At 39.8% G+C, this 14750-nt stretch overlaps 1 protein-coding gene across 2 annotated transcripts in view; it reads right to left on the bottom strand.

Moving 5' to 3' along the window:
- The window catches only part of CD247 (CD247 molecule), an 87215-nt gene that overhangs the window by 18541 nt on the left and 53924 nt on the right, over positions 1-14750 (bottom strand). For both annotated transcript variants that reach the window (XM_063442109.1, XM_063442098.1), the window contains exon 2: positions 1323-1426. In XM_063442109.1, coding sequence (XP_063298179.1) covers positions 1323-1426 — 104 coding nt within the window. The remainder of the gene's footprint in view (positions 1-1322; positions 1427-14750) is intronic.

The raw sequence follows: 14750 nt of genomic DNA, 5'->3' as shown, positions 1-14750 counted from the left end.
ATATATATATTTAGATATTTAGAAAGAGATATAACAGAATTAGCACATTTAAGGGAATATATACAAAGAACATTAGAAGTCAGCATGTTTTGGCCAATATTTAGTAGACATGTACAATTCGTTTCGTTCCGAATGTAAATTCGGCCTAATTTCGGGAAATTCGGACATTCAGATGCATCCGAATTTCCGAAGTCCAAATTTCGGAAGTGTCGAACCGAATTGCCGAAGTGCTTCGGATTTCTGAAAAGTTGCAAAACAAGAGAGGGAGGGAACATTATGTGAATGATGACAGGAATCTTGACCAGTAAGCTTATTCCTGGCACTGTGAGCCCTATAGATGTGTAAGTGGTTGTGGTGGTTAGGGGTAGGGTTAGAGAGCCCTACTGATGTTCCAAATTGCTGAAGTCCCCCGAATTGCCAAAGTTCTGAATTTCGGAAGGAACCGAACAGAAGTGCTGAATTTCCGAACCAAATTTTGTGCCCATGCACATCCCTAATATTTAGTGTTTTATTTTCGGGGTATATGACTGACTGATATATGGATATCTTCATCTAAGGTTATCACAATCATAGACAATTCCTTTCTACCTCAGGCTGAAAAGTGTTGATATTGCACCTCTACAATCCATAATAAACGGGTTGCCCCCTCTTTGTGGAATATCCTCCTATGGGAAATCCAACGCCCCCTGTTTCTACATTCCTTCTTAAAACCCCTAAAACCACACTTTTTAGAAAAGCCCATCAGCTCGTCCCCTTAACAGCTTGTCCCCTACACCCTTTCCTTGTTGTCTCCCATCTACTGTGCTCTTTTCTACCAAACACCCCTCCCATCCCCAGCTACGTTTAATACACTGGATTCAATTACTTCCCTTAGTGTATCTATCCCTCATCCCTTTAGATTGTGAGCTTGTTTGGACAGGGTGCCCTGCACCTACTGTTCCCATGTGTCATGTAGGTTTTGTTAGAATGTAATGTTTGTCTTGCGTCCTATTGTACAGCGCTGCAGAATATGTTGGCGCTATGTACATAATTGTAATAACTCGCTGTATAGCATGTGCATATGCTTTCATTGTGATCCTGGAGAGCGTAAGCAGCATGCTGTTAATGGGTAGCGAGGAGGGGACATTAAATCGACAGTGGTAAATGTCATAACCCATCTATCTATCTATTAAAATAGGGGTTATCACGTTTTGCTTTGGTCTCAGCTCCAGTTGTTTCTAAAACCCACAACGGCCAATCCCACAATCCCGCTACTTCTGACGATTTCACAGACCGCCTGAGGACGCAGTGCATGATTCTTACTGTGTCGATAAGGCACTGACCTTCTCTTTGAAGAACATGGCTGTGACGATGATGGCGTACAGAAACAGTATCCCATCCAAAATATAGCAGAGACGCGGGTCCGTCAAACCCAACGCTTGGGCATCTGGAAGAAGAAAAAAAGGATTTAGTTCTGCTGCAAACTGTACGAAAATACATTGATTGCCATTAAAGTCTTACGAAGGACGATACCAACGGAGAAGGATAATAGAAAGATCACATTTTTTTAAATCACAATATTTTTTAACATTCTAATTTACTGTAAAATGTCATATCTCTGTTCTACCAGCTGTTGGAGATATTCCATGCACGATGTTCAGTCGTTTGTAATTTCTTTACACCAAAATAATAAAATTAATTTGCTATTCTGTAACTTAACCCCAACTGTATAATCGCCAGGAACAGCAAACGGAAAGAGATTGGTACCTCCCGATATAAAAATTAGAATGACTGTACTTAATTAACTTGATTGTATATATTTAATTCATTTGGTTATATTTCTATGCAATAATGGTAGCTTGCTTTTTCGTATTTGTGCTGTTTTGACGGATCTCTACCAAACATGATGTAATCACAGAACTGAATGTAAAATGGCGAGAATTTATTTATTGGCAATAAAATTCTCTCCAGTATTTGGTTATTGTGTGTGAACCATCCAACAAATTCTGCTTCCTAAAGAGCTGTCGAATGAATATTTTAAGTATAAATAAAATAATGAAAAATAAAATAATCAAGTGAAAGAAGGTTTCAGCTACATCACAGATCGACGGAGTTAGGCTTATTTTGGAACACATTCAAAAGCCTGCCGTCTATCTGTGCCGTCAGAGAAGGGAGAGCACACAAACTAGCTGTACCAAAACTACTGCTTGCAGCCATAACTTCATAACTCATTTACTTTTTAAAAAAAAATGTTACTACAAAAGACGATTCCGGGGGCGGGGCCGGGCCGCCAAGCCGCATGGCAGCAGAATAATGTGGCTCCGAGCTAGAGCCCTGAAAAAGGGCAGATAATTTACTTTTAAAATGTCCTAAAGCTGGAATGCTCGCTGGGACATACTAGAGGATCACCTAAGCTTTCGAACGATACAGATCTGCAGCCAAATACCCAGCGGGAGCACCGAAACTAATGAGACCGGCCTAGGCACCATCTCCGGCCGGAATAAGTATAGTTGCTGACCGAGACCCAATACCCGACCGCCTGGCCAGGTGAGCGAGCACCCCAGATGCAGAACCATTGATGGGGGGTCCACATGGACGAGAGAGGCGGCCCGCCCCCCCCCCCTCCAGGTCGGAGGGGATAATTCCGGCCACATGGAGGCTGCATGCCCCGGAACGGAGACCACCGCCTGGGACACACGCTGACCTTCATTACGGGCACAGGCCACACAAACGTGGCCCGCCTGGTGATCACACTTGGAGATGGGGGACGCTTAATACTCACGCTACCCTCGCCAAGGGGGACTGTCATGAGCGACCCGCACAGGCCCTGGCAGGGCCGGGCGCCAGACGGATCTTCCATGCTGTGGCCTTGACCGCTGGAGAGGTGGGTGCCTGGGTCTCCGGGTCTGGGAGGTCCCCGGAGGGCCCAGTCCCCGGCGCCGCGAGCCCGGTGAGGCGGGATGGCGCCGCCCCCCTCGACGAACCGGTGGTCGTGGGGGGTGGACACCGGCTTCAAGCATGTGGCCGGCACCGGGCGAGACGTAGGAACACGCACCTCAAGGGACCCGCATGGAGCTGGGGAGGTGCAGGGAGCGGACGACCAGAGGACTTTTGTGGTGGGGTCCAACGGACAGTTTGTGCTCCTGAGTGCCCACGGAACCGTGGGGGACCTGACCGGTGAGCAGAGCTCGGCATGGGGAGAGGGAAGGAGGCCTGGCACCCCAGGGACAGTGTGGAAGCAGGGCCATGAGAGCCCCCCCCTTCTAGACAGACCGTTTGTTCACAAGCCAGCAAGAGGCCAGAGGGGGCCACCAACCCCACGCTGGACAATGCTTCCCATCAGGCACAACAAAGCCACATCCAGTGGAGAGCTTAAATTACCTAACAGCATGTATATTTCATTTTTTTTTTTTTTTTTTTTTTTTTTTTTTTTTTTTTTTTTTTTTTTCCTATTGCACTCTTTAAATTATTATTAAGGCATACATGCATTTAAACCCGCAAAGCGCAGTGATAAGCTGCACAATCATGCAGCTTCACGCTCACGAGCAACTAGCGTAACACAATCCCTCTGTTCAATATGCGCAGTCTGTGCTGAAATGTGTACAAACGCATTCCTGCAAATTCTCTATGTGTTTATATGTACTGCCTAACTCGCCTCAGTGCAGGTGATAATCTGCATTGACCCTTTTGAACCGATACCTTAATCTGAGCTTGTATATCGTGCACACAGTTTTTTGCACTATTAGTTTCTTTAAATTTTTATTAAGGCATAATAGGTGTCTAAGCCCGCAAAACACGGTTATAAGATACATAACCATGCAGCTTCACAAGCAGCTAGCGTAACATAATACCCCCGTTCATTATACGCAGCCTGTGCTGAAATATGTACAAATGCATTCCTGCAAAGTTTATATATGTTTATGTGTATGGCCTAACTCGCCTCAGCGCAGGTGTTACTTTGCACTAACCCTTTTGAACCGATACCTTACCCTGAGCTTGTATACCATGCATACAGTTGTTTGCACTATTGGCGTTCTTAGCATCTTTATTAAGGCATATATGTGTTTGAACCCGCAAAGCGCAGATATCAGATACTTAACCATGAAGCTTAACGCCCACGAGCAGCTAGCGTAACATAATACATCTGTTCATTATGCGCAGTTTGTGCGGAAATATGTACTAATGCATTCATGCAACGTTTATATATGTTTATATGTGCTGCCTAATTCGCCTCTGCGCAGGTGATGTTCTGCATTGACCTTTTTGAACCAATACCTAAGCCTCTGCGCAGGCGACCGTTTGCTTTCATAACAATCTGTCTGATAAGAGTACTCAAGATATGATACCAATAAACATATTTAAAACAAAAGACGATTCCAATCGGGCACATTTCACTTAATGGCAATAAAGATTTAATATTAAAATGTATGAAATAAAAACAAAGAATAAACTGTTCTGTAGAAAATGTAAGCATTATCACAGACAAATTCGAACCTTTTGTTTCAGTGAAAACCAAACGGGAAAGTCAACTCCGCTGCTCTTAGTATTCCCGTAACGACAGAAATAATGGCAGCCCGATGGTGATAAATTCTTTAATCACAGCAATGCCAACTGCTATATGGAATCTACACCAACCCATGGATCCGGTGCTGGGTATGTTCTGCGGTCGTTACTTCATTGTTCCATGAAATGTAGCACACAGGACGAAAAGGGAATAAACATGTAGTCCGCTATCTGTGACTGGCGAAGCTGTGACTGGGGCACAGATGCCACGAAGCAAGGATTACGGCGACAAATGTTACCGATAACGTCCATCTTGAAACTGTACGTAGCTCTATTGTCTCCTTTAATTAACGGTAACGGTAAATATAATTGTTATAGCATTTGCCAGCTTTATCTATAACATGTACAGGCAAATGGGACTATCCCTGGGTTGCAGGTCCTTCGATCATTGAGCTGAGGCGCACACGCTGAATACGAGGCCCTGAATGAGGCAAGCGTCTCCGTAATTTGCGTGCTGATAATGGACAAACCTGTACATATATTTCATTAGATTTATTTTTTAAATTGTGGCATAAAAATGTCATTTTCACACTTCGTGGAGCGAACATATTAAACTAGGTTAAACCGGTAATGCAACTCTTTAACCACCTCTGATATCCGCTCACGGTGACCAGAGCACAGACATAAATTAATGCTCATTTGAAGATGCCTTTCTGGTTTCTCTTTCATTTTGATGATTCTGTAAAATTGAGGTCCTGCTCTGAGCTGTCTTCATGTCTTTACTGCAGCGTTGTCTCTTTTAAGGTGGGGGAAGGGGAGACCATTCTAACCACACAGATGGAATTCCCACCTTGTTATATCTCTAAAAGTCGCTTGTTATAGAGGAGTCTACACACAATCACTACCTCAGGACGTAATTCTCAAATTTAATTTACCATTTACTATAAAAATCTAATCTCCATAGAGCTGTGTATGGGAAAAAGTATTTTAATTCCACTCACGATTATATATTTACAATTATATACATTTTATAAATATAGTTATCTATCGACACCAGCAACACATACAAATACGTGACGGAGAAGACGTGGGGCTAACCGGACAAGTTCAGCGCAGTTTAGGAGCCACGGAATCCTTGGGGGATATTTATCAGAATGTTCTGGAAAAAGGAAGTTAAGTTCTGTCATTCTTCTGATTGTATGTATTTAAACAAGCTAAAAAGTGACAGTTTTCTTCATAGTAAATTAGGCCAGTTTCACAGAAATGTAAGTTTCAAAAGACCGCCAAATTTACATCGGGGGGGAAAATTCTGCCACTTTTCTGGTGGAAAAAATTGGGAAATTATTCCTAAATCCATTGCATCAGATGCAAAAAAACAAAAAGCAAAAGATGAAAAAAAAAATCAACATATCTAAATTTCTCCAACATTCACAAGATATTAGATTGCAAAGTGTCGGTGACACTTTGATACATTTTCCCCGTTATCGTCTGCTCGTGGACTTAAATCCTCACTATTCTAATCAATGTCACGTTCGTTTCAAATATTGGCAATGGACATTGTAGTTATTATGTCTCTTGAGATCAGAGTTTACTTGTGTAATAATGTCCAGATTTATCAGAGGTCGTAGAGTAGACAATTTATTGTTTCCAAATACCCATAATCCTTAGCTACAAGCAGATATACTTTCTAAAGTTGGCACTGCAGATGTTCGTAAACTACATTCCCCCACGAATGCTCAGATGATCTTACATGGTGAATAGTTTATTCATTCATCAGCTGAACTTGGTGAAACAGTAATTAAAAGATAATGAAAAAAACAAAATAAAAACGTAACAGTAAAACCGTTTGACTTTTGCCCTAAAGGGAATTCCTTTTTAATTAACGTTACACAGGCTGAGTGTTTTTTTTTTTTTTTTTATAACTACTGTATTTCTGTATCCATCTGCTTTTGTACTCAATACCCCCGAAAAAAACCAAACTGTTAATATACTGACAGGTTTAGGGAAAACAAAGTATTCTACAGCTAAACGGTCCTTTTTATGATCTGATTGTTGTCCGCCACTGGGTAACATGCTGTATAGATGCTTGTGTCGATTAATATCATTATTATATCATTATGCCTTGTGACATTGTGACAGGTAAATAGAGGCTGCAATATGATACAAATATAAGCATGAGCAACACATTGTAATTAGTGTGGTCATTGTAATTAGTGTGATCCCTATATTCTGTAAGCTCGTTTGAGCAGGGTCCTGTTATTATTATTTATATAGCGCCATCAGATTCCGTAGCGCTGTACAATGGGTACTTCAACCTATCGTTCCTGTAAGTTTTCTTATAATTGTCCTATTTATAGTTAAATCCCCCCTCTTATAATATTGTAAAGCGCTACGGAATCTGTTGGCGCTATATAAATGGCAATAATAATAACAATGATCCCCCAGAGATAATTGCCATCCAAACTGCAGTTAATACATGATTTTTATATTTATTTTTATTGCCTATACAGGGGACTGAGGGGGACGATTTGTCTTTGTATTGCAGTGAGTCTGTGTATGGCACAGGCCATGCACACGGCTATGGGCTTGGACAGAGGGTGTAAGCAGACCAAGAGAAGCATTGAGAAACGTCGTGACAAGGAACGCACCAAGCAGTCGCAGTCGGCGCTGTGTGGTTACAACAAGCATTTCCACAGCTGTATTTCTCAAGGCCAGGCTTCCTGTTCAGCTTTACCAAGCCTCAGTCTTATCTACCAGCCATCTACTCACATCAGGTTCGCATTTGTAGCTCTCGTTTGTGACGCGCTGTGTTTGACTCACTGCGTACCATTGTCTAGTATACTTGTTTGTGCTACACTTTTCAGGGGTATCAGAGATATGACTCCTGGCAATCAGGGTGAATATTGGGAATAGATAACCTATGGAAATCCAGTTCTGTGGACTGCAATTCTCATCATGCTCGAACAGGAAAAAGCATTATGCACACACTTTGCCAATTGCAATGCACAAATCCCTTCACGAACAGCCAGCCACACCAGCCACATGATAGATGGACACATAGAATATTTTTTATCAGTGTAGCTGAATTGTAATTTGTTAATTAAGACAATAAATACTAGAAATGATGGCAAATTTGGGGCAAACCGTAAAATTTTATTGAATCAATAGGCATATCCTTACAGCAGACAGAATTACCAGCTACAATTTACTACAAATATACAGATTTAATGAAGTACAAAATAGGATTCCCCCCCCCCCCCCCTCTCTATCGACAACTGGGTATAAAAAAATAGAAAGAACTTTTCCTTCAATAACATAGCAATCGAACCCAAACACGCCTGACACACCCCTTGCACACTCCTATGGGGCAGGTTGATATTCTCTGTGTGCACCTCCCAATATTTCAAATGGACAAAAAAGGACGCCTTATTTTAGGGGTGTGGGTAGAGGTGTGGCCAGGGGCGGGACTGTTCTGCAATATTTTATGTGATTTACTAATAACAATTTAAGAAACTAAAAATGTAATTTAGAACAAGAACAATGTATCTTATTATTATTATTATTATTATGATATTTATATAGCGCCAACAAATTCCGCAGCGCTTTACAATGGGTGGACGAACAGACATGTAGCTGTAACCAGACAAGTTGGACACACAGTAACAGAGGGGTTGAAGGCCCTGCTCAATGAGCTTACATGCTAGAGGGAGTGGGGTAAAATGACACAAAAAGGTAAGGATAGTATTAGACTAATGACCGCTGCAAAAGAGGAATCAGTCGGAAGCTATTAACAGTTTAATTGATTTAACAGTTTAGCTTATTTACACAGACTGATTTCTAAACACATTTATTGTAGTTTAGAGACACATTACTGGGAGTATTATTGCTGTGGACCTCTGTTATACATTCAGACACATTACTGGGAGTATTATTGCTGTGGAGCTCTGTTATACACTCAGACACATTACTGGGAGTATTATTGCTGTGGAGCTCTGTTATACACTCAGACACATTACTGGGAGTATTATTGCTGTGGAGCTCTCTTATACACTCAGACACATTACTGGGAGTATTATTGCTGTGGAGCTCTGTTGTTTACTGGGACACATTACTGTTTCTTCACTCGTTCACATACACTCGGACATCTTACTTGGAGTATTATTGCTGTGGAGCTCTGTAATACATTCAGACACATTACTGGGAGTATTATTGCTGTGAGCTCTGTTATACACTAAGACACATTACTGGGAGTATTATTGCTGTGGAGTTCTGTTATACACTCAGACACATTACTGGAAGTAGTATTGCTGTGGAGCTCTGTTACACACTCAAACACATTACTGGGAGTATTATTGCTGTGGAGCTCTGTTATACACTCAGACACATTACTGGAAGTATTATTGCTGTGGAGCTCTGTTACTCACTCAAACACATTACTGTGAGTATTATTGCTGTGGAGCTCTGTTATACATTCAGACACATTACTGGGAGTATTATTACTGTGGGGCTCTGTTATACACAGACATTACTGGGAGTATTATTGCTGTGGAGCTCTGTTATACACAGACATTACTGGGAGTATTATTGCTGCGGAGCTCTGTTATACACTCAGACACATTACTGGGAGTATTATTGCTGTGGAGCTCTGTTATACACTCAGACACATTACTGGGAGTATTATTGCTGTGGAGCTCTCTTATACACTCAGACACATTACTGGGAGTATTATTGCTGTGGAGCTCTGTTGTTTACTGGGACACATTACTGTTTCTTCACTCGTTCACATACACTCGGACATCTTACTTGGAGTATTATTGCTGTGGAGCTCTGTAATACATTCAGACACATTACTGGGAGTATTATTGCTGTGAGCTCTGTTATACACTCAGACACATTACTGGAAGTAGTATTGCTGTGGAGCTCTGTTACACACTCAAACACATTACTGGGAGTATTATTGCTGTGGAGCTCTGTTATACACTCAGACACATTACTGGAAGTATTATTGCTGTGGAGCTCTGTTACTCACTCAAACACATTACTGTGAGTATTATTGCTGTGGAGCTCTGTTATACATTCAGACACATTACTGGGAGTATTATTACTGTGGGGCTCTGTTATACACAGACATTACTGGGAGTATTATTGCTGTGGAGCTCTGTTATACACAGACATTACTGGGAGTATTATTGCTGCGGAGCTCTGTTATACACTCAGACACATTACTGGGAGTATTATTGCTGTGGAGCTCTGTTATACACTCAGACACATTACTGGGAGTATTATTGCTGTGGAGCTCTGTTATACACCCAGACACATTACCGGGAGTATTATTGCTGTGGAGCTCTGTTATACACTCAGACACATTACTGGGAATAGTATTGCTGTGGAGCTCTGTTATACACCCAGATACATTACTGGGAGTATTATTGCTGTGGAGCTTTGTTATACACTCAGACACATTACTTGGAGTATTATTGCTGTGGAGCTCTCTTATACACTCAGACACATTACTGGGAGTATTATTGCTGTGGAGCTCTGTTGTTTACTGGGACACATTACTGTTTCTTCACTCGTTCACATACACTCGGACATCTTACTTGGAGTATTATTGCTGTGGAGCTCTGTAATACATTCAGACACATTACTGGGAGTATTATTGCTGTGAGCTCTGTTATACACTAAGACACATTACTGGAAGTAGTATTGCTGTGGAGCTCTGTTACACACTCAAACACATTACTGGGAGTATTATTGCTGTGGAGCTCTGTTATACACTCAGACACATTACTGGGAGTATTATTGCTGTGGAGCTCTGTTACACACTAAGACACATTACTGGGAGTATTATTACTGTGGGGCTCTGTTATACATTCAGACACATTACTGGGAGTATTATTACTGTGGGGCTCTGTTATACACTCAGACACATTACTGGGAGTATTATTGCTGTGGAGCTCTGTTATACACTCAGACGCATTACTGGGAGTATTATTACTGTGGAGCTCTGTAATACATTCAGACACATTACTGGGAGTATTATTACTGTGGAGTTCTGTTATACACTCACACATTACTGGAAGTAGTATTGCTGTGGAGCTCTGTTACACACTCAAACACATTACTGGGAGTATTATTGCTGTGGAGCTCTGTTACACACTCAAACACATTACTGGGAGCATTATTACTGGGGAGCTCTGTTATACACCCAGACACATTACTGGGAGTACTTTTGACTAGTTGCTTTTGCATTTTTATTTCTCAAATTATGTATAGAATACATTTTAAAAAATGGTCACAATTACCTACTTCTAGTGAAAATATGCTGCATGCTGTACAGCTATCAAAATAGTGTTCAAAACAATGGGATGACCAGGATTGGCTGGGAGATCTTATCTACTTCCTGGTCTCTGCAGATGTTAGTAAGGAAGGAGCAGACCCTGGACGTTTGTTCGCAATGGCAAAAATGTAATGTTCGGTACCTTTTTACTATATTGTTCTGTATATTTTATTGTACATTTTCAAGACGTCTAAATAATGGCATTCAAACATGGTTAAGGGGGGATACCATGTTCTACTGGCCTATCATGAGAGGGGCTGAATAACAGTGACAGTCACTACCCTGGAGTGTAATCCACACTAATCTACTGCAGACCATGATTTACACGTTGCCTTAAACATATTTCTAAAACATCACGTCTTAAAATATAATGTGATATAGAATATACAGAGAGAGAGATCAATATTAGAATAATATGGATTTACATTCCTCATCACATAATATTTATAATATATGTTGTTTTGTTTTATTTATTTTTTTTATATCAAAAGCACAGTGGAATAATGTTCGTTTTACTAAGCATGTTTTCTTTAGCAAAATAATAAAATACGTTCAAATGTGATAAAATCTAATTATTACATCTCTAATATCTCCGATTATATTTTATTAGAACCATCGTATTTAGCATCAGTATTCTAACAGACAATCTGTATTACTAAATGCTTAATATAAATAAAAATAATGCAACTTACATCTCTTACAGAATATTTTTTAAGTATTGTTCATAAATAAAATATATAGTTGGTCTATAAATTAATACTATCGGTTTTCTATATATCAATAATTTATCGAATTTGTAAGTAACATGTATGAATGACTCCTCAGTTGGGATATAAAACCTTTGGTTATACATTTTAAATTACACAATCCTATCTCTGTGCTTTAACAGATGTAAAATGGTTAAAACATAATAAAAAGATATATTATAAACCGTACGTAGCTTCAGGTGAGTAATCATTTTTATAACGCAACATATGTGTTGGGCACAATTTCTAATTTTCAAAAGACTAAAAAATAATAAATAACCAAACATTGTGGAAATGTTGTATTTTGAGATGTTTAAATATAAAAATTATATCACGTATCGTTGGAAATCCTTTTTCCATCCCTATTTGTTTTTGCAATTATGTTAATTTTATATTGGTTGATTGATTGATTTATTTTCTTAAAATTTGGTTCCCATTTACATTTCTTAAACCGTTCACTTTCAGCATTTTTTCACATTTCGAAATTGGCTTTTAATTACTATGCATTCCAGACAGACGTCTTGTTTCACGTGATATTAACCATCTTTAGGGCTCAAAGCTGAATTCACGGTCTCTTCCTCAGGTCACACGGGTTTATCCCATTTTCAATTACAGATAATTTCTGTGTGTCTGCTAAGCAAATAAATAGAATCTACTCGCACACCTGATTCAAAATTGTAGGAGTCATTTAAAGTGTGATTAGGTAATTGGTTGAATGTGTCCATTTAGTGACAGATGGTCAATGAATTGTGCGTATGTGGATCCTAAATGTGAGGTTAAACTGCGTAAAACAAGCCATCGATTCTTGAACACGCAATGTGTGTAACAAGGAAGCATGGAATCATTTAACCAGGTTTGTTTATATTGAATTAACCCTTTTATCTTAACTTGCTATTCTGTAAGGTTCACAAACCTGTTAGCAATTTTTTTTTTTTTTAATTACTTACATAATGAGATATTTTACAGAATATATTGTCATTTTTCCTAACCTTGTCCTTAAATAGCCCGGCTCACGACTTGTGCAAGCATCAAAGTGGGTGACAATAAAACACATTATACAATATTGCAGGAATTCACCTTGCATTGCTATAACACAATAGACATGTATCCATTTTATTAATCTGTGACTTTCAGTTACAGACACATTTTGGATTGTGGGGGCATTAACCTACTGTTCCTGTTAAAAGAGTGTATTGTCTGAGCCCTGATGATGGTGGAGGCCTGGGATATTAAACTGTACATTGCTGGGAATTCACAATGATTTCAAGTTAAGGTGCAAATTGTAGGCCACAGCTCCTGAAGTGGAAAAACTCTACTCTGAGCTGTGATTCCAGTTCAGATATTGTTGCCTATAATTTGAAATCCACTTTGAATTCACTTAGAATTATTGACAATTCTCAAAAAACCCTGATTGTGACGAAACTTCGTGATGGGGGTTGACAAATGCTAAAAGCATTGGAATCCTGGGCACTCCCTTCTGTTTCTGTGACATTCTGGATCCTACATCCATATTCCTGTGTCACTATGGATCCTTGTGACATAGAGGTATTTACTAAGAGCCAAATTGCAGTAAAATCTAGGCAAACAAGTGCTGAGTTTGAAAAAAGCTTCATAATGTGCATAGTTTGGTTGTTTTACTCAATAATCTGCTATTTAGTGATTAAACCCCAGATCTACATCTGTGGTAGCACAGGGATGTGACTCTAGGGCAGCACGACAAACGTGGCCCCCACGGACATTGCAGCATTATAGATCCGACAATTATTCTCCAGCCTAAACACGTTGAATATAATGGGAGAAATATCTTGTCAGCTCCAATCAAAACTGCCACTCTAGATGATCAAAATACAGATAGATTATTAATGATTTCTCTAGATAACACGGGTAATTAGCACAGGCTAACGAGGAGCCTCATTAGTTCTAATCCCCTCTAACAAGGAATCTATTTAAATTAAATTTAAGCATGCTATGACACAAGTCCTAGGTCAACGATGGTTACTCTGAGCACCACATGATGGTTTAGTTCTGATTTTAATTAAATACCCCATATATCTGTCCTTCGTTTCAATATTTCTTAATGATAACAGGTAGCGTACAGTCGGTCACTCGGCTCTATAACTCCATTATTACTATCGGGTTACCTTCTTCATTCGCACTAGCGACAGCAATTCTGCGTGTGTTTGGACTGAATTCACCGTCGGACATGGTCAATGAATTAAGTCCAAAATAGGTAATAGATTGTCATATTTAATGCGGAAGAGGAAACGTTGCTTTAGCTGTATCACAGAAGAGGGCCAGACTGTGGGCGCACGGGAGACCCATGCTAAACGTATCAAAAACCAGTTTGACTCCTCACTGTGGGAATAATTAAAATGGTAGAGCACATGAGAATCTTTCCAAAAGTCGCAAGAATTAGTCGTAGTCCGTGCTATAATTATCCTGCTGTTTAATAATATTAATTTATAAAACACAGTGCGGTTATTCTTATGCCTACAAGGATATTTAATAAACTGTGAAATGTCACAAATTCACTTCAGCATTTTAACAAATATTGCCAAAGATTCAATACTTGTCATGTTTTCTGAAGAACAAAATTTGTTAACATACGTGGAAGAGAACTCTCTAAAAACCTTAACATTTCTAATAAAATTAAAACAGCTAATTTTTGAGGATTTTTGTTTCTTTCAGTCCTGCGATGTTTGTCTAAATTTTGCAGTTCCTTTCTATAATTCCCAATTCATTCAGTAAACGCCATGAATCCTCCTCTATATATTAACCCCAGCGAGGATGCAGTGTTAGTACATAGCCCATTACCTTGGCTGCGTGCCATCCTGCCATCCTGAACCCCTTCTGCAACAAAGCTGTTAAAGAAAAGTAAAACACGAGAATCCGTGTTCACAGTGTGTGTTTTTAGCAGAGGGGGGTTGGCTTTTTTTTAATTTTTTTTCCATTTGAAGTTTGTGTGGTCTATTTAACTTCATTTCAATCAGATATACGGCACTAAAAATAGCTGCAGGCTTAGCATTAGCTGAGTGTGCAATCAGATCTCAGAGAGTTACCCTACATTGTCAGCCCCTCGTAGAACACACTTCCCTCGTACAAATCTAAAAAAAAAATCAACAATTATTCCATTTCCCCTTGGCAAAATCACTGTGCATGTCCCTTCAAGGTGTGCTATTGCT

The sequence above is a fragment of the Pelobates fuscus genome, chromosome 1, assembly GCF_036172605.1.
Source record: "Pelobates fuscus isolate aPelFus1 chromosome 1, aPelFus1.pri, whole genome shotgun sequence".
NCBI lineage: Eukaryota > Metazoa > Chordata > Amphibia > Anura > Pelobatidae > Pelobates > Pelobates fuscus.
This window is presented reverse-complemented; position numbering and strand designations above follow the sequence as displayed.